We start from the raw sequence: 26,375 nt of genomic DNA, 5'->3' as shown, positions 1-26,375 counted from the left end.
ACACAAATGTTTGCAATCATACATTTGTGGCACCACGCTCCTCCACAAAGCAGTGAGTGTTATCAGAATGTGGCGGAAGTGCGGAAGCCGCCCTCCTGAATGAGAGTTTGTCAAGATGGCGCAACTGAAACAGCCGTCCAAAAGATCAGCATCAGTTCCACTGAACGGCAATTCTAGGATCGCTATTGTGTTGTCAGCGGGGGGGGACGGTTTTGCTTTTATCGCAGCAACGTCATTTCTGGTTAGAGACGGCCTTCGTGTTCGGCTACCCATCTGCTCGGCTGACATGTCTTCCACCATCAATGATCTTATTCATTTAACTAATGACTGTAACCAGCTCTGTGTCAGAACTCCTCAATCCCTCTATCAGCAAAATGTGCATTCGGAGGTGACTAAGGAGACCCTTCATTCCACAACTGCAGCTCGCCCATCAGTTAAATGAACAGGCAATTGGAGAGTTTAAGAGAAGATCGAAAGCCCTTCCCCAGAGTGCTCTCATCAGCAAGTGTGAGCTTATCAAAAGAGATCATGAGCCAGCAATTAACACCATACGAGGATGCACGGGAAGTATGCCAGGAAGACCAAGATCTTGAAATCCCCTCCACGTATCTTAAAAGGCCTTTGATATGTTAGCTGTTCAGTTAAATTTGGAGCCACTGATGTGAAATCTGGCCTTGCCCAACACAGTCCTTGATCTAACATTTAGTCAAAAGAGAAAAGGGTTGTTTCTGGTCTCACCAGTCAATTCCTGGTGATCTTGCCTCTTCTGCTATAATGAAAGCTCAGGAACTCCCGGCAGATCTCCTGGATGTTTGCACGGTGTGACCGCAAAATGCTAGGGGTTGTTTGTCACACCAGGGTATTTAGTTCTAACTTCAATTACTGGAGGATATTGCTACGGTACCACAGCTAGAGATATGAGGGAGGCAGGTATGTGTTTCTCACATCTGGCTAGGAGCTGAAATCTGTCGTCAACGATTCAAAAATAAAGTGGAAGGAAAGACCAGCTGGCCTGGAGTGCAGAATACTGCCCCTCCTTCCCAGTTTGCTCTGCAAAAGCTCTGATCTCTGCTAAGCTGGGAGAAAGCAGATCGTCCCCACGACCACGTAAAGAGAACTGACTCACCCAGACACAGACACACACACACACCCCTCTCACACAACATGTCCTGCCATACTGAGTTACATTCAACTGTGTTTCCTGATCATCTTGTTAAGCTGTTCCTCTCCTTTGAATTTTGAATGCTGTCTCCCAGCCCTTCAGCCAGCATCCCGACCAAACTGTGCTTTTTGCCGCTTCTACCAGATGTAGCCTCCGTCATCGGCCTCCCCTGCCTCTCCTTCCTCTTCCTCAGTCTCCTCGCCGGTTTCCTCCACCTCTTTCTCTTCCTCATCTTCCCATCCAACACCACTCCCAAAGTCCCCTGAGAACCCAACTATGTCATCTGCAGCAATAAGGGGGAAAAGAGAGAGAGAGAGAAAGAGAGAGGGTCATTGCTAGGAAGATGTTCACTTAACTTACATTTTTTTCCCACCGCAATCCCCCACTAGGTTGGAACCAAGTTTCGCCTGATGTAGCTAATAATTATGGGGAGGAAGAGCTTTGCGGATTCTCTGAGGCTGAGGCTCTCTTGGCAACTAGCAATGCCTGCCTGTGGAATTGTTGCAGCACCTCTGCACACCATCTATTTTGAAAATAAAAAGAGTTGGTTTTTATACCTTGCTTTTCTCTACCGAAAGGAGTCTCAAAGTGGCTTACAATCACAATCCCTTCCTCTCCCCACAACAGGCACCTTGTGAGGTAGGAGGGGCTGAGAGAGTTCTGAGAGAACTGTGACTGGCCCAAGGTCACTGCCCATGTGGAGGAGTGGGGCAGATTAGAGTCTGCAGATTAGAGTCTGCAGATTAGAGTCTGCCACTCATGTGGAGGAACGGGGAATCAAACCTGGTTTTCCAGATTAGAGTCTGCTGCTCTTAACCACACTGGCTCTCAAGGTTGCAAAGATGCCGCAAAGTCTCCCGAGCTCCCTCTTCCAAAGGAATCATAGGCTATAAGGTTGCCTCAAATCTTTTGTTGGACACGGAACACATGAAAATGCCCTATATTGACTCAACTAAGCTATAACCCCACCCCAAAGGAACAGCATGACAATGTCTGGTTGGTTCAGCAAACTCTTGTAGCTAAACTCACAGCAAAAAGAACTGATAATTCCTATGTTTTTCCCCATAGCCTGTGAAAGCCACGACATACCCATTTCTAAAGGAAGCACATAGGAGAATGCCCCTCCTTCTCTCTGTGTTTTCCTTACCACAGTCTGGGGTCCCGTGCATCCGTGTTCCTGTTAGCTCCATGCCAAGATGGTCAACACACCAACACTCCCCACTGCCTGGATCACACTGCATCTTCCGGTAGTAGCCATCCTCATCACAGCTGGGAATGAAAACCCCTGTGGGGAAAATCACCATCACAAACAGGGTGCCACTGGAGCCAGGGCCAAGAGAGATCTACTTAGAGGGAACTCAGCAACAGCTATTTCGCTTAGAAAAATGAGCTATACTGCAACGGAGAGTTTAAAGAAAGGTGAATAAGGTTGTTTATGCATGGGAGTTTTACCTGAGGTTTGCTGCTCACTGGACCCACACTTTCCTGTTGGGAATCTATGCACCAGCAGTCTCCAAGCTCAAATCAAGTCCCCGCCCCTTTAAATGCTGCTTTGTAATTGGCTTACTTATAGTGCTTACTGTGAGAGGAAATCCCCCCCAAAACCAATTGCCACATAAAAAAGCATTTCAAGAACAAAAAAAAAAAAAAAAAGGAGCAATCTGAAAGGGGGGGAGAAATCCATGCCTCAGTTTTAAAAAGCTTTCCTTTTGCTCAGAAAGAGTTCCCAGGAAGTATTTAAATCCCTGCCTCTGGACATGCTGCTTTGTAATTGGCTGTGAGCGAAACCAAGCTTGCATCCCCCGTACTTTGCCTTATGCATGGGGATTTCACCCAGGCTTTGCTCAGGGAAGATGGAAAACTCGGGTTAACAGAGGAATGGGAAAACTCAGACATTGCAAGAGCTAGGCATGAGATCATCTTGAATGGACGGAAAACTCATGCATAACTCCAAGGAACAACCGATTCAGACTGGGGCGAAAGTAAAAGTACCCATGCATAAACAATCTAAGGAAAAATCGCCAATTTTAAGAAATAATTGATCAAGTGGTTTTTAATGTTAAACCATGTTTTGAACTACTTAAAAGTAATAAGCTTCTTCTGTACATGGCTAACTATGATCTGATCTCATCAGGTTGCCTTCACATATAAGCACAAGAAAATCTCAGTGGAGACGTCCTCACACAATGGAATTTTTCTTGACAATAATAACTGCATAAAAACTCAACGTTACTGAACTGGTATAATTGATGTACATGCGAACATTCATTTCAACCTCCTCTTTCTCTGCTTCCCTGGAAAAATGAGTTGTTGCATTGGGGGTGCTTCAAGTGAGCCCAAAGTGCATCGGGAAGGGTTTAACCCCTCCTCCCCCGTGCAACACCCGAGTCAATGAGGATCTCGATCACAGATCCCCTTAGTAATGTTGTCCTCCGGTCCTCAGCCACCAATATAAGTAAACTGCTGCTGTTCATCTTCGCCCCGCCATCTGTAATACGGGAAAAATTATACTGGGCTGTGTTACAGGAGGATTACATAGATTACTGAAATGACTTAGCATGAATCAGTATGAACATCTGAAACAAACCATGAAAATAACAGTCATATTTGAGACTTAATTAATTAATAACCTAAGGTTTCTAGCCTGGGGAAGCAACTGTAGCGTTAAGACTTGCTGCAGCCCTTCAAAATGTCAAAGGGAAACAAGAACGCCTTTCCTTTTTTGGAAAAAAAATCACCAAATATTTATCTCCACTGTTCATATTTCGTGACTCACCAGGTTTCTTTTTTGCTGCTTCCTGGATCTGAATCCTCTCCAGCTCCACAAGACAGGGCGGCTCTGTAATACAGGGAGAGCGTTCATTCCAGCATTTGTTACAGCTCTCTCTGGCTGCAACCAGATGGTGTGTGTGTGAGAACATGCTCCTACCACGGCAGGGCAGGACTGGCATCTACACCACCACCACCCCGCTGGCCGCTGCTATCCCCACCCTAGCTCTTTCCCATTTTTGCTCCCTCACATCTGCATTGATACCATGGTGATTTTGCCAGGATCCTCTGTGTCCTGAACCCCCCCTTCCCTATCAAGCTGTGTTGCAACGCTGCAGTGTGGTTTGACAGGGAAAGGGGGGGAAACCCTTCAACTGGCTAAAAAGAAGGAGGGAAATGGCATGAGGCCTTTATTTATTTATTAAATTTAAAGAGTTTGTTTTATATGCTGACTTTCTCTAACACTTAAAGCAGAATCAAACCGCTTACAATCACCTTCCCTTCCCCTTCCCACAACAGGCACCCTATGAGGTGGGTGGGGCTGAGAGAATGTGACTAGCCCAAGGTCACTCAGCTGGTTTCGCGTGTAGGAGTGGGGAAACAAATCCAGTTCTCCAGATCAGAGTCCACCGCTCCAAACCACCGCTCTTAACCACTATACCACGCTGGCTCTCAAGGACCTTTAAGCTCGATCCAATAGTATGGGATGGAGAGTGGGTTAGAGTGGGTTGTAATGTAAGGATTTGAAGAGAAACCCTCTATAATATGCACAAACACCTGAGTGTGCTTTGCATATTCATGTGCATCCAACATTCCCTGCAGCGGCTACAGGAGAAGAATCCAAATGGACGCTCCACCTCCAGCTACACATGCGGCAGGGCCTTTACTTTGGAGGAAATGGTTTTTTCCCCCTAGAGCAAAATGGAAAAATAGGAGCCAAGCAAGTTGGACATGACATCTGCATGCTCTCCTTTACTGAGGGGGCTTCCCACTGCCCAGGTGGAAGAAAACCCCCATGTGGAAGCACACCCCCCCAACTCAAAGTGCATGCTCTTTATCTATCTCACACATGCTTCCCCTCTTCCCCATCTTTGATCCAAGGATTACTTATCTAAAACTGTTCTTACCCTGCCTTTCATAACCAAAACATTTCCCAAAAGCATCAAAATAGCATAAAATGCAATCAACAAAAAACCACCATAGAACACTATCCACATTCAAACAAATAAAAGCACAGGGTTATTATTGTATGCATACAGCGCTGAGGAGATAGGAACATGCACTATACAAATACCAGGCATCATATTCTATTCTCACTTTCAACTTCGACTGAACATGATCACAGAACATTGGCTAAGAAGACCTTTGTTTAGTTCCCTGAAATGTAGCAGCAACAGTGCCAGAATTAACTGAGCGAGAGAAGCGCTCAAATGACTTGTCAGTGCACGCCTTTGAGCATCTCCGATAAAGATTAGCGCTCCACATGGAACGGCAGCACTACCGAAGGAGAGGAGCTAGCACAAGACAACGGTAACTCGCAAGGAAACCTCGTGGTGACGCACTTTCTCTCCAGAAGCAGAAGCACCACTCTGCAGTGGAGACACGTCCATCCTTATAGGTGTCACAGGAGTTGAAGAAAGGCCGGATGCAAATCTCATACTTGTCCAGGTTGATGGCTGCCAGCTCGGACTGGTCCAGGAAAAGGTCACTGTTGGTATCCAGTTTGGAAAACATCCAGCCGATGGAGTCCTTGCAACTGGCTACCAGACTCTTGTCCAGCACTGCAAAGGCATAATAAAAAGAAAGAAAAAGGAGAAGCATCAAAAGGGTGCCTTTGTCCTTTCCAGCAAAGGCTGGAAGGGTAATAAGGACTGCCACATTCTGATATGTCATTATCGTAGAATTTACAAAATTAAGCACCCCCTTTTTCAATGGTATTGCTGGGTCGTATGCTAAGGATCCCTTTTTCAGATCGGCTGTGTCCCTGCCCTCTTCAGTCAGTGGTCTCCTTGGTACATATTCTTTTGCACTGTCCTTACGTTTACCAACTTAGGCTAAAATGGATTATACCATGTTTTAACAAATGGTCCACATCTTCTTGAGCAACTTTGGAGCAAAAGGTTCAGTTCCTCTTAGAGGATTCTGAACCCCAGCGTACTTATTTTGTTACTTGTTTTTTGGAGGCTGCAGAGAAGAATAGAAGGGAGGTGTTTTTAGAGAGGGTCTTATTTAAGTTTTATGGTTTTATGGTTCAAGACCTCCGTCTAAGAACAGGGGGAAAGGGAGAGAAAATTAAGAATCGGGAGATCTCAGACTTCGTTCTGGAAAGAAGCAATCTAGCTACTAGTCTAGTTGAAGCTAAGCCTTAAAATAAATGAGCAAAATGCACACTGACCTTTCAGATGCTGAAAGGGAGGGGGTGAGCAGAAACAGGACTTCTTTAGAGACAAGGACGGTGCTTTGCCGCTCACCATGGCCGCATCCACACAGCATTGGATATTGTGCTAATAGCAATCACTGGCAACTGGACTGTCTTATCCAAACAGGAAAATCCGTTGGCAAATGATTGAGATGTGCACAGCAACAGTGAGACATGCAAGGATATGTGGATGGAGCCCGTAACAAGAAGAGGCCATACACGTTTGCACAATTCATACAGGTCAGTGGATCCTGCTATCCTTAGTGCTACCAACGGCTGCAGGATTCAGATATTGTGAACATGGCTCAGAAAACCTGCCATCAGAGTCCTGCAACCAGAACAGATGATCCATGTAATCAGAGTCTGAAATCAACAAGTGGAGGCCCCAGCCAAATCTGGTTCTCTCGCAGGGACACATCCCCTTCCCCTTCTGTTAGCAACCCACGTATTTTCCACACAGGATATGATCATTTCATTTCCCTGTTGCTACTGCAGCTGCTGAAACAGTTCAGTGTCAACAGGGCTGCCGCAAAGCAGTTTATTGCAGTTACCCTGTCCCAGTCCCTCGGCAGTGGCCGCCCCAACCCACCCCCAGCACCACCAAGGCTTTTCCAGGTTTTTTTTTAAATCATCAACTGAATATCATTAGAATATTGTAGCAAATTTTACATCAGGTTCTCTGAATTTCCAGCTTTCATTTTAAAAAAATCTCTAGCCCCTTTCATTGTGGAGATATAAGGAGAAAAGCATGTCTGCAATGAAAGAGGCCAGAGCCTTACTTTTACACACACATACAAAAAGCTGGGAATTCAGAGAACCTGCAAATATACCCAGTATTAAGGTAAGAAAGAACTGCAAACTAATGTGCCCCTATAGTGCTGTAGCACATTTCACTCATTCTAAAAAGAAAAAAAAATCTATTTCTTAAGAGTTTTTCAGCATTCCTCCAAATTTCCCAATAGAAATATTAAATGCTATACATTGAATGAGTAAAACCCATGTCTTAAAAAGCATCTAACTTGTTACAAGTGAGTTTTTCCTCAAATGAGTTCTTTTCATTCCCAGAATTTTTATTGGGGGAAAATGGGGCGGAAGGGTTTAATGCTATCACTTTTGACTGAGTAAAACCTTTTCTTAAAAAGCATTTCAGTCATTTCAAATAAAAGTATTTCATAGGAGTACCCCCCCTCCAGTGTCCTCCCAAATTTTCCTTTGAAAAAACTGGGGGGAAAATCCTTTGGGGGAAAAAAAACCTTTTCTTCAGATGTTTCTTTTTGTTCCTGGGCCTCTACTGTTTTCTAATTTTGTAATCCTAGTTCTATTGCAACATTGGTTGGATTCCTTATGCTACCTGATTGCATCGTTTTTAAATTTTGTAATCCACCGTGAGTCTCATTGAGAACGATGTGCTTATTTATTTATATATTTATATTATAGATATAATATTTACAAGTGGAGGACACCTCATTCCCCCCTCTCTCTCCATTTCCTTGTTCCCTTTCCTGGGAGCCCACACAGCCTCTCCCCTTCCCTTGCTTCCTTGTCTCCTTCCCACCCACCAGCCAACCTACCCTTACCTGCTCACTGTCTCCAGGTTTCCCTCCCGCTAACAGCCTCTCCCTGGGAAAAGTCTGGTCAGATTGCATATTGGCTGTCACTGATGGGACTAGTTGCATGGTGGCCAGTGGTACCACCTGGCTGAGTGGTGTAAGTAGTGAGTCTCCAGTGGTCACCGCCAGGCCTGTCCCCAGTGAACTCACCTCCATCAACGGGCGCGCAAGAGGAAGGGGTCAGGAGGACCCTTTCCAGGGCTATTTTGGCAACGTCCCACCAGCTACCCCCATGGCTTTGCTTTACAAACCGTGGCTTGGAAGGCTCAGCAATATTAACAGCATTAAACCTGGGGTAAAAAAAACCCAAACCTTTAAAGGGTTGAAAAGGGAGGGGTGGGAAGAGATTAGCTCCACCCCTCCACAAAGTGATTGCTGGTGGCGTCCATGTGGCTGCTTTGCCCACAGCCATCCCTGTTCCCCCTTTGAGCTGGATCAAATGAGGGTTTTTTTAAAGTCCAGTTTAACAGTGAAAGCCCCGAGAAGCTCACAGGTCCGTCTTCAAATGAGCATGAACTTATGTGGACATTCCCTTTAAACGTGGAGGGTGTCTGTTCTCCATGTGGGGGGAAATCCTGTGTGGAAGCAGCCAAGAGGGTAGATATTTAAAAAATCCCCATCTCAGAGAGATTATGCCAGTGTGGTATAGGGGACGTGGAAACCATGGAGCATTTTCTCATCCGCTGCCCTTACTATGAAGAGATTCATGGCAAACTTATTCGGTTTTGGACTCACAGGCTCTCGGATAACTCGGAGTCGGAGAGGGCAAAGGAAGTTGCTCTCAGATGAACATCCAAGCATTTCTGTTGACACTGCTAAATTTTGTGCCGCTGCATCCAAAATTAGGCGCAAATTGTTGGGATGACCTGCCTTATTATCTATGTATATAGTAGTGTCCTCTTACCTTTTTATGCAGATGCCAGTGTATTTTATTCTTGAAATTCCTATGTTTAATGTTTTAACGTTTTTTTGTGTACGTCTGGCTATGTGCTGTATCAATAAATGATTGATGTTGGCTTCCCATCTGACTCCATTCACAGTCCCTGATGTTCCCCGCAGTTTGGCTCCAGGAGAAACAGTCTAATGTCTAGGGGAGAAAACCATCATGGCCCACTGCTCCACTGATGGAAGCGGAGGAAAGAAACTTCACTGAGAAGGGTGGCAGAGGAACCCGAGTGCTGCTGATTTCATCCAGCGCAATCCCTCTGGGAGAAGCATTCAGCTCAGAGGTTTCTGTTCACTGACATTTAAACTAATGATCTTCTTCCTGACCGATCACACTTGGGACTAATCTGCCAACTCTGCTCAGGGACTGGGGGCTTATTTTTAATAAGTGCGTAAAAATGTTTGTCTGTATGCACTCAAACGACAACCAGCAAAGTAGAAGAACCGTATTCCATCCAACCCATGAATAAGCGTATGCCTGCCTGCCTTGATGGGAAAATGTGTGTGGGCCAGTCACAATCCTGTGATGACTCTTTCCAAAACATTCCACTACTTATCTCCACCTGGCTGAAACACATTACTTTGTCTTTAAAGCCCCTGAGAGCACAGCAAATAGTACGTATGAGATCTACTTTGATGAGGATGGTCCCAGAGGATTAAAGCAACGGTGGCTCACAAATTCTGTAACGCCATATACAGAAACACAGTCACATGACAGATCAAGCATCGCCCAAATGCAGCTGCTTCTGGGGTGGGAACTCGGAAGGCGCCACTGAGCCAAAGCACAACAGTTTAAGACTCGCAAGGGAAAATAAAAGCTGGAATGAAGATTGACAGAACGGGCACAAGCTGTGCCACCTCCATTGAGATAAATGAATCTCGTACGAGAGAGCAGCTGGGCTCTTGTGCGCTCCCATTCATTTCAACAGGGCCGTCTGTCTCTAAGAGACTTGTCAGAATAAGCTGCTGAGTCAAGGTTCTCCACTTAGCACATGAAATATATAGCTTATCGCATACTGTTGTTCAGATTTCATTCCTTTTTAGCACTAAACCAATTCTTATCCTTCTGACCAAGGACATCTCAGGGCCTCATAGAATCCTAGAGTTGGAAGGGGCCATACAGGCCATCTAGTTCAATGCAGGATCAGCCTAGAGCCGTGTTGGCAAACCTATGGCATGCGTGTCAAGTCCGGCACGCGGAGCCCTCTCTGTGGGCACCCGACTCCCCGCCACCCGGCTTTGAAGGGCTCCGCACCCTGGACTCCCTGTCGCCGGCTTTGAAGAGTTCTGCGCTGCCTGCAGGCAGCGCAGAGCAAGCCCCCCCCCCCGGACTCCCCGCAGCCCAGCTGGGCGGCAGGGGCTTTGAAGGAAGCCGCCCCCCCTGGACTCCCTACCGCCCAGCTGCGGGGGCTTTGAAGGCTCCAAGCCCTTCAAAGCCCCCCCCCTTCCCTGGACTCCCTGCAGCCCCTGTTGGCACTTTGCGATAAACAAGTGGGTTTGGGGTTGCAGTTTGGGCACTCAGTCTCTAAAAGGTTCACCTTGCAAAAGCCAATTCACACCAGCAACCACCACCATATATTTACGTTCTTCAAAATGAGAAACAATGAGACCCTGCGGATTCACTGAAATTGATTTACAACCTTGACATATTTCCAAATTTGCAGCCACACCAAAAACTACACTCACAGCATATGCTGTATACAGAAGTAGTTGTGTGAACGAACTCTCTCACCACCAATTAAGAAAGGCAAGTCCTCAATAACTTCTCAACATTTATGAGAACATGGAAGAATTGACCTTTGCTGTTGAAATTACGCACCATTATCCCTTGTCATTTTGATCTGTATCAAACTCCCTGGTCTTCCTGGTTTATTCCAGGGGGAAAGGAGAGTTTAAGTCAAACCACACAGTAAAAAAATATCACATATGTGAAGTACTGCGTGCTCACTTACAAACTGGCCCATCAGCTAAGATTATGTCCGGGAGTCCTATTCTGTATGCTGCCACTTTCATAGATGAATGAATGTCAGCCAAAGACTGACATTCTCTGTAGTGCCACCTCGTCCTTGCAACTCCCGTCTTCACAGCTGCATGCCTGGTGCCAAGCTTGCTGAGTTTTAGGAGCCAAGTGAGACTTGTTTTCTGAGCCATTCTACTGGTGTGCATTGTCCCTTCCCCTGTTTATTGCTAGGTTTTAATATTCTGGTTCAAGTGTTTAGATTTTACTGCCCTGCTTTTCTAATACACTATTTGATACCTTGGTTTCACTGGTTGTCTGTCTAAATGGTTTTATATGGTGTTTTTTTGTGTTGGTTGATTATGGTTTTAAGCACCGAGTTTGTCAGCAACTTCAGACCTTTGCGTGAGAGCATGGATGTATATACTTCAACAACAATAAAAAGCTCTTCCTGAACTCTACAATATCAGACTGGAGGTTGAGGGATCACATGTTGGATTGTTCTGCCACATCTAAAGCTCCCCACATGTGGAAAACGAGCACACGCATGCCTCGTTTTTATTGAGCCTCTCTATATTGCACTTTGTAGATAACTGTATTTTTTTACAGTCAGCAGACATCAACATTGAGGGCAAGACCTTCCAACAGCAAAAAGATTATGACTCTCTGAAGGCTCAGATGATGGTTAGCACTTTTTTTTAGCAATGAAGTATTTTTAATTAAGGTGTACATTTTTTTTAGACATAATGCTACTGCACCCTTAATTGGCTACAGTATAGTGTAAACATAGGAGCCCTGTGGCGCAGAGTGGTAAGCTGCAGTACTGCAGTTCCAGCTCTGCTCACGACCTGAGTTCGATCCCGACGGAAGTTGGTTTCAGGTAGCCGGCTAAAGGCTGACTCAGCCTTCCATCCTTCCGAGGTCAGTAAAATGAGTACCCAGCTTGCTGGGGGTAAAGGGAAGATGACTGGGGAAGGCACTGGCAAACCACCCCGTAAACGAAGTCTGCCTAGTAAACATCGGGATGTGACGTCACCCCATGGGTCAGGAATGCCCCGGTGCTTGCACAAGGGGCCTTTATCTTTATTATGTAAACATAACTTTTATATGCACTGGGAAACCCTACAATTTGTGAGACTCGCTTTATTGCGGTGGTCTGGAACCGGACCCACAATATCTCTGAAGTACGCCTGTACACCCAGGAGAAGTCTGGGCTAGAACTCTTCTTGCTAACACACAAGAAGAAGAGTTGGTTTTTATATGCTGACTTTCTCTACCACTTAAGGCAGAATCAAACCGGCTTACAATCACCTTTCCCTTCCCCTCCACACAACAGACACCCTGGGAGGTAGGTGAGGCTGAGAGAGCATGACTTGCCCAAGGTCACCCAGCTGACTTCATGTGTAGGAGGGGGGAAACACATCCAGTTCACCCGATTAGCCTCTGCCACTCATGTGGAGAAGTGGGGAATCAAACCTGACTCTCCAGATCAGACTCCACCACTCCAAACCACTGCTCTTAACCACTACACCATGCTGGCTCTCATCATTCCACAGAAGGGGAATTTCTGACACAGCCTACATTCACCAAAGCCATTCACCATCTGCACTCTGCAGTGGTACAGGGCAGTGACACATGGGACTCCTGATTGCACGGTTTACCTCGTAGCCTTTCCATTCCTTAGGAAGAATGGAGCTGGGGAGGGGGGGTACAAACATCAGTAAACTGACTGTGTAGAGACTAATCCTGGGGATTACACAGCTCCATGCCAGTCTTTCTGTGACTATGCAACAGATGCAGCATCCACATATATGCATATGTATACAACAAGGGAAGCAGTCTGCATACCATTTGCTGGACCGGCCCCTGGGTTTCCAGAGTTGTTCTGCTTGGCGTTCTCGTGGAGCAGCTGGAACCAGTCGCGTAGCCGATCCCCCAAGTCTGCCAAGTCTTGCCCAGTGCAGGTCTCTGAAAAATCAAATGCTATTAACTGAGCAAGAGCCAAGATCCATGTGCAGAAAGAACAGAGGTAGGAGGAGATGGAAAGAGGAGTCGTTGCAGGAAGCGTATGCACCCTGTGTAGGGGTACACAAAGCATGCATCTTGAGGGTTTTCCACAATATTCCACCCCTTTGCGGTAGATTTGGCATGAGGGGATACAGCAGAACTGAACCAATTCGGAAATTACGTTGAATTCCTGAACCGTTGCTGCTTGAACAGGAACTGAACCTTAGTCACCATTAAATCTGCTCTGGAACGGAACCAAAAAATGCAGAACTTTGATCTCCCCACTTAAAATTTCCTGCCATTCAGAACACAATGGCTATTCCTAAAGACATGATGTGGAAGGCAGCTGCCACGTTGGAAGCTGTTGGGAGATGCAACCGACCTTCCCAGCACAATAAGTATACCACACTATTGGTTGGATCCAGACTATATCGGCAATTTCCCCTCCTCTCCTGCAGACCACCCCCCATCAGGAGGGCTGCAGTGTGGGGGAGGGAGCAGGAAAGTTTCGTTCTGCTGCTGGAAATTTTAGTCTGTATGTAAGCCCATGATGTGATATTTGTGACTGAGGAAGGAAGTTTTGCCGGTGTTTGGATAATGGCCTTTATGCTCTTGTGCGAACTCAGGCACAGAAAGGCCTGTGGCGAAAGAGGACTGAGGGCCTAGAACATTGGTCGAAATGCCACTCTCACACCCACTTCCTTTCCTTTGTGTCTGTGTCTGGAGGGCAGCTGAGGATACAAGCCATCGTACGTGCACAAGGCTCTCGCTGACCTTGCTTGACGTCTGTGGCTGAGGTCGGGCTATGCTCAGTCGCACACGGACACTGCCCCTCACACCTGACGGTCAGCTGTTTGCTGGTCAGGCAGGCCTGCTGCTCCAGTTTACACTACAAGACAAAAAAAATGAGAAGAAGTTAGAGGGGGTGCAAGAAGCCCCCCCACCCCCAAGCACCTGCCGATCGAATTAAACACATCTGATGAAGATGCCTGTCGCTCTGCTGCCTCTGTTCTCATCTCACGTGCCCTTCTCCTTGTCCTTGATATGCCCCTCCTCATTTATCAGCCCCCATCTAACCTGCCCAATAAAGGGCATGAGTCCCGAGGCAAGACAGAGCGCCACCCCTAAACTACGACAAAGAAAAACATGCATCTGAAATTCAGCGTGACACGAATATTCACATGCTCGTATACGATAGCTTTAACTGTTCCAAATGCCATGAACAATTGTTTCCTAATTACTCCTTGCCGGCAACCTGGTCCCCCAACCGGGATCAGAACAATACCTTAATCAAGGGAACCAACAATAGCCTGTATTGACATCCCATACTAATAAAGAGCCACAACCCTGAACCTGTTATGTTTTTTATCACACTCCTCCTTTGAAGGAGCTCAGGGTAGTAGCCACAGTTTTTCTTTCCTTCACTTTATCTTCACAATAACCCTGTGAGGTAGCTTGGGATGAGAGAGAGTGACTGGCCCTGTGTCTTTCAGGGCCGAGCCCCAAATCCTAGTCAGATACTCTTAAGGACATAAGAACGGCCCTGCTGGATCAGACCAAGGCCCATCAAGTCCAGCAGTCTGTTCCCACAGTGGCCAACCAGGTGCCTCTAGGAAGCCCCCAAACAAGACGACTGCAGCAGCACCATCTTGCCCGTGTTCCACAGCACCTTGACTGCTACACCACACAAGATCTCCTGCTATACCAGACAGGCTCTCTTTCACCGCAGAGTATGCACAACCCTGGTTTCTAACTCATTGGGCACTTTCACAGGCCGAATAATGCACTTTCAATCCACTTTCAATGCACTTTAACGATCGGTTGCAAGTGGATTTTGCCGTTTCACACAGTAAAATCCAGCTGCAAAGGGCACTGAAAGTGGACTGAAAGTGCATTATTTGGCATGTGTGAAAGTGCCCATTATGCACTCCAGGCTTTGCCCGTGACTGGCTTCCTAAGTGCTATTGACCCAATATACAATAACATCGCTTTCTGCTTCTTTCTCATAAGCTGAAACCTGTCCCTTGCTGCAGCACACTTGTCGAGTGGATCTACATCCTAGCAACAAGGGTCTCTTCTGCTTATCCTCACAAATTCCAAGGGCAGATTGTAACCAAAGGATTTTGTGGCAGGGCAGCATTTTGATCCTGTTACTGTTGTTTGTTTTTAAACTTTAACTCTCCAGGCAATGAGGAACGAAACAAATAACAATGAATCTTCTTAGTGCTAATCTCCCTGAATGAAATTTCCTGCTGTGTCCTGGTTTTGAACTAATCGGGCTAGGCTTCCCAACATGCTTAGATGCATAATAGGCTGCAGAGCGGCTGCCTGTATCCTGCAAGCTATGAATGTTTCCCAGCCATTGGCTGACCTGCTGTGATTTCACAGGATGCACATGAACATTTTAAAACCTGATTTGGGGGGGGGGCGGTCAGCCATGGGAAGAGAATCCTAGTCAGGAAACATCATATAGGGCCTAAGAAAGAGAGGATGATCTGGGTTTTCTTGGTAGGAAAGAAGAAGAAGAGTTGGTTTTTATATGCCGACTTTTTCTACTACTTAAGGAAGAATCAAACTGGCTTACAATCACCTTCCCTTCCCCTCCCCACAACAGACAGCCTGTGAGGTAGGTGGGGCCGAGAGAGCTGTGACTAGCCCAAGGTCACCCAGCTGGCTTCGGGTGTAGGAGTGGGGAAACCAATCCAGTTCACCAGATTAGCCTCCGCCGCTTATGTGGAGGAGTGGGGAATCAAACCCGGTTCTCCAGATCAGAGTCCACTACTCCAAACCACCGCTCTTAACCACTATACCCCGCTGGCTCTGCAGATTCACAGGGCCCCCAAACAGACCAGAGTGAGTGGTGAATTCAAAAGTGTGTTAAACCTGGTCATGTGTGAATGCTCCAGATCAGTGTTCAGTATGCAACAGAGGCAAGTTTAAATTACCACGATCTTCCCTTCCTGTTGAAAACTCTCTTGGCCGCTGCGCAGGGCAATCTGACAATTACTTTGCCTCCTGGCCAGCTCTGAATAAGCTCTGGATTCCTCGCATGCTCCCGGCTGACTTTGGGGCTGCATGAAACGGCACCTAATTTTCAGCAGGGGACTCAATACTCAGCAAGATGCTCGAGGTAAATCTCGGAATCGCTTTACCCTGGGTGGGAGGGGAGGGCATTTCTTCGCAGAACTCATGAGCTATTTTGAGAGAGTTAAATGCAACCGTATGTGTGAAAAGGCAAGAGGCTGAGCTGAAACAGGCTCCCCGGTTCCAATAGCCAGAAGGCAGAAAAAGTAGGTCAGTACAGCTCAACAGGGGCTACACAAATGAGCTCAGTGAGTCACACTACCTACCCTGTAGAGCTTCACTGTACTGTGTGTAATGTAACACATACAACACCCACATCTAATCATTATAGCACTGCATCATCACCCAGAGGCTTTGGGAATTTCATTTTGCCCAGAAGGAAAGTCAGATGACCTCCAAACTAACTTTTATTACTACTGTCAGCGGGTTTGTTTTTTTTTTGGTTTTTTTTTACAGATTTCAAACACATTCACAATGTCAGAATCAATGTTGTTTTATCTCCAGAAAAAACTGGGTCTGCCACCTTGACGTCAAGGTATTAACACATATAATCAAGACCGGATAGAGATAATAATTTTTCAGAGTGTGGAAAGTGGTCTGAAAAAAGGATTGCTGTTCATGGTGTGTACATTTATCCCACTTCCACCTCTAACGGAAAGGTACTACAGGTTCTCATATTGTTTCAAAAACCTGCAGACTCTGTTTTACTAATGGTAGCAGAGAGACAAAACAATCCATTCTATTGGAACTGAAGACTTTTAGACCATATCCAGGAGTTTTCAGAATTACGGTCTGTCTTCAGCTTTACCTTGTTTGATAATCTTCAAATTTTTATTTTATTTAAACTATAGTAACATTAGTGGGAGATTTAAAGATTTCTAGTGTCTAGCAATTAACATTGTAGCTGTTCTTGGAAGATTAAAAGTACCAGCTTGTAATTACCTGATATTATCTTTAAAAATTATCCAATTATACCTCCTTTAGTCTTTCAACTAATAGGTCGTATATAATTACATAATTTCTATGTAAGTCCTTACTTTGGTTATAAATTAGCAGGAATGTCAAAGGTGTTATTATTGGGTGATTATCCTTCATATCACTCAGTGACATCACTTCAGAGCCAGCATGGTGTAGTGGTTAAGAGCAGTGGTTTGGAGCAGTGGAGTCTGATCTGGAGAACCGGGTTTGATCCCCCACTCCTCCACATGAGCGGTGGAGGCTAATCTGGTGAACTGGATTTGTTTCCCCACTCAATTTGTTTCCCCACACAAAGCCAGCTGGGTGACCATGGGCTAGTCACTCTCTCTCAGCCCCACCTACCTCACAGGGTGTCTGTTGTGGGGAGGGGAAGGGAAGGTGATTGTAAGCTGGTTTGATTCTGCCTTAAGTGGTAGAGAAAGTCGGCATATAAAAACCAACTCTTCATCTTCTTCTTCTGGTGCTTCCGCTAACACATAAGCGATTTATTTAATACTGTTGATGTGCAAAGTGCTCCATCAGTTTTAATGTGATTCATGCTTGCTGTTTTTGAACGAATGCACACCTGTATATACATCCCAAGCCAGGGTCTAGCTACAGAAGCTCAGGGCTCCGTGGCAGCCCAAGGTGTGTAGCCTCCTGAAGTGGAGGCACGAGGCACTGTTGCTACTGCCCTGGATCCTGTGAAAGGCAATCTCTGCTGCTTCAGCTTCCTCAACACATGGAAGAATGAGCCCTAGTTCACAAGTATGATGTTGACCAGGAGCCGCTTACTCTGATGCTGAGGCTGATTCAAAATGGCTGACCAACACTTTTGCTAAGGTTGGCTTATGTTTCCTCAGTCACACTAATGGTTAGGTCCCTTGATGCTCTGTTAAAGTATCCATAAAAGTATGTTTGCTTTTGCCGACAGTCTTAACATGGCTACCCTTCTGGCACTGTTATCACGAAAGCTTAGAAAAGGTGATCTCCCCCAGCTTGAGTAGAGGAAGCAGTTTTGTGTGTGAGAAGCCAAGCCAGAAAAAAGAAAAAGAAACAACAGTTCTGGAACATGCATAGAAAAGCAGATTGAGAGGGCCGTGAATAGAAGCACTTTACAGAATCCCTCTCCCCCTCTGGGAATCTGAGGTGGGGTCACAGATCTCCTGCCCCATAGGAGAGCCTCTTTGTTTTCACCTGTGCTCTACTTGAGTATTTGTAAGGACTCTGAGATAACCGAAAACGTGGCAAAATTTCTGACGATAGTAGTCAACCGATGGTCGAAAGTAGACTCACAACATTAAGGAACGATTTATATTAATTTATTTATTTTACTCTAACTTTTATCCTTTTATCTTTTTATCCTTTTATACACTACAGATTGTACTATGCCAATAAAGGTATCTGAATTTGAATTCGAGTATTTGTAAATATGGCAAATACTAGAAAAATTCCCTAAGTCTCCAGTGCTCTCTTTTGTAAAGAGAATGAAACCCAGGAAGGGTTGCCCCCAGAACATCTTGCCACTTGGAGAGACAGGAAAAAGTATGTGTGCGTGTAGGACCTAAGGCTTAAGTGCATCTGAGCATATACAGAGTGCCTTTCTTCTTCTGACAGGGAGCAGCTTTAAAGAAAAACTTCAAGTACAGAGAGCCATAAAGCATGTGTAGAATGGCTCCTCCCATACAACAGAAAATGGGAAACAAACGACAACTGAGCACAGTTTAGTTTACATGCTCCTGCTTTCCCAGCTGGGCAGGAGATTGAAATTCTGACTAGCTACTAACTTTCTGACTGACCAGCAGCAGAATCAGATGCTCTCGTGGGACAGTTTGCACCAGAGCTGGTTCAAGCCAAGGGGGCCATTGTGGATGTCACCGGGGGCCCCACCACTTGGCAAAGGAAGTTGAGGAAACCGGGGAATCCTGAGGCAAAAGTGCCTCCCCCTGTCACCACGGGGCCCCGAGGAGCCACAAGTGGCCACTGACTTGCACTCGTCACATAGCCCATCTGAATAGGGTTGCCAACCTCCAGGTAGTTTGATACAATCTACTATAAATAAACCTATGCTGAAAGTGCAATACTTGTGATCATGAATAACAGCACGAGGCTCCTCTTAAACAAAGCAATGTTATTTGCTGCCAAATATAAGAGCTATAATACACACTGAAAATAATTCATATTACTAATACCAAACCGGGGTTACATCACCCAAGTCCGGAAGAAATTATCCCGTTCATGAGAGCATTTCTCTTCCAGACTTGGGTGATAATATGAATTATTTTCAGTGTGTATTAAAGCTCTTATATTTGGCAGCAAATAACATTGCTTTGTTTAAGAGGAGCCTCGTGCTGTTATTCATGGTCACAAACCTCCAGGTAGTAGCTGGAGATCTCCTGCTATTACAACTGATCTCCAGCCGATAGAGATCAGTTCCCCTGGCGAAAATGGCCGCTTTGACAATTGGACTCGATGGCATCGAAGTCTGTCCCCTCCCCAAACCCCGCCCTCCTTAGGCTCCACCCCAAAAACCTCCCGCCGGTGGCAAAGAAGGACCTGGCAACCCTACATCTGAAGGGGAACTTTTTATCCCATCCTTTCCTCGAAGGAGCTCAGAGCGGCGTACAGGGCTCTCCCTGCCCCATTTTATCCTCACAACAACCCCCGCGAGACAGGCTAGTTCGAGACTGAATGACTGGCCCAAGGGTCACCCCACAAGCTGGGCGGGGGAGGCTGATCCCAGTTTAAAAGCCCTGATCCTAGTCTGACACACGAACCACTACGGCTCAAAAGCTCTCATCCTTGGGTCTCTTCCTGTCTTTCCAGCCCCGTGTACAACAAGCCAGAGCTCGCCAGAAACCAGAATGGGTGGCAGCTTCTCTCCTTCAGAATACGGGGCCTGGGCGTCCACCTCGCTTTCAATGTTAATTATTGGGTTTTTTTCTCTCCCTCACCACAGAGCTGTAAGTGTGTCCATCAGAGCCACAGACAGATGCGAGCTGGGCCATGTGACAGGGCTTGCAAAAGCTCTCCTTGTTTCCATGGAGTTTCAGGGCAGGCTGCTTGATTCTGTGTATGCAAGGGAGAAAGAGGAGGCACACGTTAAAGGGGGGGAGCGAAGCTCACAGCAAACCACAAAATGTGCTCTCCTCCTCAGTACCGAGGAGATGAGAAATATCCCAGTGTTTCCCCTGACTTTTCAGTTTCCATTTTTTTAAAAAAATATTGAAGTCAATGAAAAGGCAAATGACATTCCCGAAGAGATGAACACTCCACAGCTAGCCCCGCTTTTACAGGTTTAACCATAGGCAACATTTTCACCAGGGAAGTCCCCTGGTTGGGTGCAGAGGTATGTTCTGAAGCTCTGCGTTTCCCGGCATTGCCAGCATGATGCATGGAAAAAGGGGGTTTCGACCGTCCCCTGGTGAGGATTTGACTCTGGGTCTCCCTGCTCCTAGTCCAATACTCTAAATATGGGAGGGAATATAGCATGGTATAGCCCGATCTTGTCAGATCTTAGAAGCTAAGCAGGGTCGGTACTTGGATGGGAGAGCACCAAAGAAGACTCTGCAGAGGAACGCAATGGCAGACCACCTTTGCTTCTCACTTGCCTTGAAAGGCCCTTGCTGGAATTGCCAAAAGTTGGTTACAACTCGATGGCGCACACGTTATGTAAGGTGAAATACACAGACAACAGTACGAAATAGCCCTGGTCTTGGTTTCCAGTGTTCTGACCAAGATTGCAAAGGCACAGGGATAAATAAAAAGCAGCGAGTCTTTTTAGCTGATTTGGTTAAAGTTGGCTCAAATCTGGCAATCTGGAATGTTGCTATTGTTTTGCACTGACTTACAATGCCCCTCCCTCCCCATCATACCATCCAGGCTACTCCACCACAAATATCTGGTTGTGGTCCTAAAGCAAGTATCTCAACACACACAAGCCCCTCCCCAGTATTCCTTACCTGTGCTCCAGTTTTTTCCGGCTAATACACATGGCTCGCTGGTAGCCCTGGGCAATGCACACTTTATGGCGGCTGCATTTAACTTTCTGGCAGGGGTCCTTAGTAGTGTCCACACCTGAAGACAATGGCCAAGGAGCATAAGTGATTAGCATGTAAGTGCAATGTCTTTCCCACCTACCTGCCTTCCAATGCAGTGGCACCTATCAGTGTACAATTGTGTATATGCACTACCACAGTGAGATAAAGGGGCCATCTGCATTTGTCTTGCATGGAGGTGCTGAGGGGACTCTATTGCCTTGGTCACATGCACATGTGACTATGTAGCCACATGTATATTTCTTTGCCAGTCCCTCAAACCCACATCTGCTCAGGTTGGTCTGCTTACCCATTTGTCCCACCAACCAGTGTTGACAGACACATAGGCCATTTATGCATGGGTACCTTCACTCACATTCACCCCCGGTCTGTCTCGGTTATTCCTTGGAGTTATGCATGTGTTTTCCATCCATTAAAGATGACCTCGCTCCCAGCCCTCACAAATCCTGGGTCTTCCCATCCCTCTGTTAACCCGATTCTTCACTCTCCTTCCATCTCAGCACGGTTTAAATCCCCATGCATAAGGCAAAGTGCAGGACACACAAGCTTGGTTTCTCTCACAGCCAATTACAAAGCAGCATTTAAAGAAGTGGGGACTGAAATACTTCCTGCTTCCTCGGAGCTCTTTCTAAGCAGAAGACAGGCTTTTTTTAAAAAAAGGCTTGGATTTCTCCCCTGCTTCCTTTCAGATTGCTCCATTTTTTTGTTTTTTGTTCTTAAAATGCTTTTTTATGTGGCAGTTGGGTTTTGGGGGGGATTTTCTCTCACAGTAAGCACTACAATGTAAGCCAATTACAAAGCAGGATTGAAAGGGGCGGGGACTTGATTTGAGCTTGGAGACTGCTGGTGCATAGATTCCCAACAGGAAAGCCTGGGTCCAGTGAGCAACGAACCTCAGGTAAAACTCCCATACATAAACTCCCATACAGTAAGCTCTTTGGATCTGTCCTTTCCCCCTTACATACAACAGCATCTAATGTTTGTTTTCATGTGAAAACAACTGTTTAGTACAAGTAAAGCACTTACTGTGTGGGCAAACCAACAGCTGGCTGAAGACAATGGGGTGTAATGCCATCATATAATGATTATTGTCATGTTTCTTTGTATCTGCTTTCCAATCATCTCCCCAAACTGAGCTAACCAGCTCCCCTTTCTCATACTCACACTTGGTGATTAGGTTTTTAATTTTAAAAAATTAAGCCAAAGCACCCTGGCTTGCGGGTGCCCCTCACACGGAAATGTTATGAACAATTATGCACATCTAAATCCTAGAACTAATAGATGGTGAGGTTCATGAGATTTTAGCCAGCGAATAATTACCATGTTACATCTCGAAGAAAAGAGAAGTTTAATGTAATACCCCCTCCCCCTGGTCTACCCAGAGAAATCTGTGTGCTGATACAACCTCTAAGGCACACTGTGATAAACAGTTATATGTCTGGATGCACAACCTCATCTGCTTTGTGATGCTTATCCAAAACCTACTGCATAGGCTTGGTGAATCTTCTGATGTGGAGATGTGAGTTGCCATCCAGGGCTACCAAGTACATACGACAGGTTGCCTAAGATTACAGCCAGGCTGGGGTCATAGGCAATGGCGGACCTACATTTTTGGGACCCTGAAGCTTGAACTGCTATGGGGGCCCTTTGCAACCAACAATAGGGCAACATCCAACAAGGTTCAAAGGGCCTTGCTGCCCTTGCAAGGACCTCAAGGCCCAAATGACAGAGAACAGGGTGGTGGGGTGGAGTCCTTGAAAATGGGCCATACAGGGAGCCCCTTCCCATCAGCAATGAGGTCTGGGTAACCGCTCTTATCTTCTTCAATGGGGTTGTTCTATAGCAGATGTATTGGCTCATTCTCTAATAGAGAGGTAGAAGGTCATCAGAGGGGGCTCTTTATTAGGATAAAGAGGTGAAAATCTGATTTTTGGTGTTAAAATGCACAAGCGAGATGAGTGCAGCCTGAACTGAGAATTCAGATGTCTTTTTATGGTTACTATTGGCTACAGCCTAAGGGCTGAGCTATAGAACTATTAAGCCGTACACCAATGAAGCATTTGAGGTTCCAGCTGCCAAAATGTAGGCAATGAATAGATTCTGGTGAGCTCAGTGAGCCTATACAGCTGGGGGTTTAGGCACTGCAAGCCCCTGAGAAAATAATGAAATAAAATCAATTACAGGGACATTTTGAGGCCGTATGAAATGGGCATTAGAGCATATTCTAAGAAATATTAAGTACCTCAACCCATTGGCTTATGATTCTATCAATAAAATAGCCTTATTTTAATAACAAACACCTAAAAAAACTCCATCAATTTTGTTGAAAAATTAATTCATTTAAAAAAAAAGTTGCTTCAGGGCCCCTCTGGTCGTAGGCTAGCATCCAATGTAGAGTTTAGGGCGCCTTGAGCATCCTGATATCAATGAGCTTCAGAGCGCTTCTGTGCTGCATTATAGCTAGTAAACATTACGAAAATCTGGCCTGCAGAAAGGCAGCCTAAAAATTGCTCTTGCACCATTTTCTGAAGGTCAACATATCAGTATTCTTCTCAAGGCTGAGAAGTCAAGGCCTTCTTGAAATGGAATTCAATTTATTCAGCAAAACCAAGAGAGAGGACTGGCGCTTGCTTCTTCCACTTTTTTATGGGCAAAGAAGAGTTTTCTCTTGTAAAAACCAAATCAACTGTGTCTTGAGTGGACAATGATTGGAAGTCAAGTTGTCAGAATTGTACATTGGTAACTGATGAACTCCTCCACCCCAAGGGTCTCAGAGGTTGAAAATGTTATATTGTGTGCGTGTGATCTATTCTTGAATGGTCAACAATTCTCAAGCAACACAAAAAGCAATAATACAGGAACTGTGGCAACCATCATCCTTCACTGAGCAAGCCCCCAGACCTGTTGAGTGCACAACTCAGCAGAGCTAGTAAACAATTCTGCCCAATCTTCTTTGCTTTGTCTTATCCCAGACCTCTCCTTCCCAGCCCTCCAGTATTGTTTTATCTTTCTCTTCTCCATCAACCTCCCCTCCAAAACCCACCTTTTTCATAAACCTTTTTGACAAGCCTGCTACAATCATGTCAATCAGCATGATCGGGTAGGGGGAGCTGGATTGAGGCTCTCCACAACCCTCCCCCACTAATATACAATTATCTTATGTGACAGGGTGTGCATGTACGGCCCCAGCCACTGTGCATGTGCGCAGTTGGATCAGTGCTGAAAAAAGTAGACAGCTACAGAAAAAGTACAGAATCCACATATTACCCCCGAAAAGATTAATTTAACCACATACTAAACAGGAAACACCTTTAATAACTTGAAAACCTTTATGGCACATTTAAAATCAACTAATTACGTGACCCAATTGACTTTTCTAGGAAAGCTATTTGCTGCCAGTAACCCCACTCTGTCTCACAACATCCTGAGATTTGACTAGTCATGACTTCGCAAGCCAGATACGCCCATGCATATTAGATTTGCTCCCATTTGGACTGACTCGCAGAAAAACTACTGGGTTAGCATGAGACTCTCCTTGCAATAGGTAGCCATCCCAGGGGTGGGGAACCTTTTTCCTGCCAAGGGCCATTTGCACATTTATGACATCATTCAGGGGCCATACCAGGTGTAGATCTCCCGGTGGGGGGGAGAGGCTAGGGTTGCCAGGTCTCCAGCCACCACCTGGAGGTTGGCAACACCAGGGGAGGCCACACAGAGAAGGCCTGCAAGGTGCCCCCGCTTCCCCCTCCCAGGTGGGAGGGCAGCCAGAGGTGGGCCTGAGCAAACGAGGCACCAGGGGGGCGCAGCCCACAGTCAATCGGCAAGGGAGGAAGGGAGGAAGGAAAACAGAGAAAGAGGAAAAGGAGGGAGGGAGAAAGGGAGAAAGAAATGGAGAGAGGGGGAGAAAGGAAAAAAAGGACAGAGGGAAAGAAAAAAAAGGACGGAGGGAGGGAGACAAAGAAAGAGACAAAAAGAGGGAGAGGAGAGAAAGGAGAAAGAGTGGCAGAAAAAGAGGAAGAAAAGAGAGAAAAGCCTTCCCCCCCCACACACACCCGCACACGCTGGCCCCGTGCGACTGGGCCCCAGTCTCCATACCCTCCCCCCCGAGTCCACGAAAGCCCCCCCCGAAGCCCGATTGGCTCCCGCATGCATGCTCTGCCACTGGCCTCTTCCCCCCCCCTCGCTGCTCAACAGCCAACAGGCAGCAAGAGGGGCTTATAATGTGCCGCGGCGTTCCTGCATGCCGCGGCTGTAGGGGGCAGCCTTGGGGGAAGCGTCCCTCCCCTCTTCTCTCACCGACCAACAGCCGGCAGTCGGCGAGAGGAGGTCCAAAGGGCGCCACAGAGCCCCTGTAAGCCTCAGGCCCGTATGCGGCCCCCGAGGACATTTTTTGTGGCCCTCGGGAGCTCTGGGGCCCTGCGGCGGAGGCGGGGCGCAGGTCGGCCCTCCTCGAGGGTACACCCTCGAGGAGGGCCGACCTGCGCCCCGCCTCCGTGGCAGGGCCCCAGAGCTCCCGAGGGCCACAAAAAATGTCCTCGGGGGCCGCATACGGCCCCCGGGCCTGAGGTTCCCCATCCCTGCTTTAAAAGGTAAGCAGAGTTTTTAAAAAAAGTGTTACCTTCATCAACTGGCTGATTATCCTCCCAGCTCTTGATGTAGTCATCCTAATGTGAAGAAGAAAAAGATAAAACAAATAAATAGCTTAGACAAAGGAAACGTCTGCTATTTACAAAATCCAAATGCTCAGAACTCCTGGCTAATCAATCCTTCTAACACATCATATGGAGAATATAAAAGTAACGGGCCAACTTCCAGGAAAGAGGCTCTCTAAGAGATCTGCAAATAATTTAGGAATTCCTCTTGTCTTCACTGTCTGCTCTGTACAGAAGCTGAATCACCGGACTGCTAAACTACTCGGCCCATTAATATTCCCTCTTCTTTATAACTATTAAAAGGTACGGCCCAGGTTCTAAGAGATTTGCCCCTTTTTTGAGTTTGCGGAAGAACTGGTAACAAAATTTAGGAATGACAGTTCCTCCTGATGCCGGCTGGTTTTTGAGTTTTTCCAGATTTGGCAAGCCACCAACACTTCGCAATACACAGCAATCGATGGAGCCGTCTTCTGGTTTCAAGTGTTACACAAGCATAAGCAAGCACATCCTATAAGTAAGGGAAAAAAACAAAGCAAAAAGGGTTTGATGGTAGGAAACTCGATGGCTGCACTGCTTTATCAAAATGAGGGGGAAACCTTGGCCATCTTTCATTAAAAAATATTTTTGCTGCATCTCGGGACAACAGTCACACAGCTACCTTTGAGGTAGAGGCGCGTAACCATGAGGTGGCTTTCCCCTCAGTTTTTATACTAGGGTTGCCAGGTCCCTCTTCCCCACCGGCGGGAGATTTTTGG

General features: G+C 46.3%; 1 protein-coding gene across 1 annotated transcript in view; it reads right to left on the bottom strand.

Moving 5' to 3' along the window:
* Positions 1-1,126: 1,126 nt before the first annotated feature.
* The window catches only part of SPOCK2 (SPARC (osteonectin), cwcv and kazal like domains proteoglycan 2), a gene marked incomplete at its 5' end in the record, with an annotated part of 90,521 nt that continues 65,272 nt past the window's right edge, over positions 1,127-26,375 (bottom strand). Inside the window, 9 exons of the mRNA XM_056850505.1 lie at positions 1,127-1,445; positions 2,310-2,447; positions 3,939-4,001; positions 5,494-5,712; positions 12,711-12,830; positions 13,644-13,758; positions 19,865-19,979; positions 20,873-20,987; positions 25,587-25,632. Of these exons, the coding sequence (XP_056706483.1) occupies positions 1,300-1,445; positions 2,310-2,447; positions 3,939-4,001; positions 5,494-5,712; positions 12,711-12,830; positions 13,644-13,758; positions 19,865-19,979; positions 20,873-20,987; positions 25,587-25,632 (1,077 nt within the window). The remainder of the gene's footprint in view (positions 1,446-2,309; positions 2,448-3,938; positions 4,002-5,493; positions 5,713-12,710; positions 12,831-13,643; positions 13,759-19,864; positions 19,980-20,872; positions 20,988-25,586; positions 25,633-26,375) is intronic.

Source organism: Euleptes europaea, chromosome 5, assembly GCF_029931775.1.
Source record: "Euleptes europaea isolate rEulEur1 chromosome 5, rEulEur1.hap1, whole genome shotgun sequence".
NCBI lineage: Eukaryota > Metazoa > Chordata > Lepidosauria > Squamata > Sphaerodactylidae > Euleptes > Euleptes europaea.
Note: the sequence above shows the minus strand (reverse complement) of the source record. Positions and strands in the feature narration are given on the sequence as shown.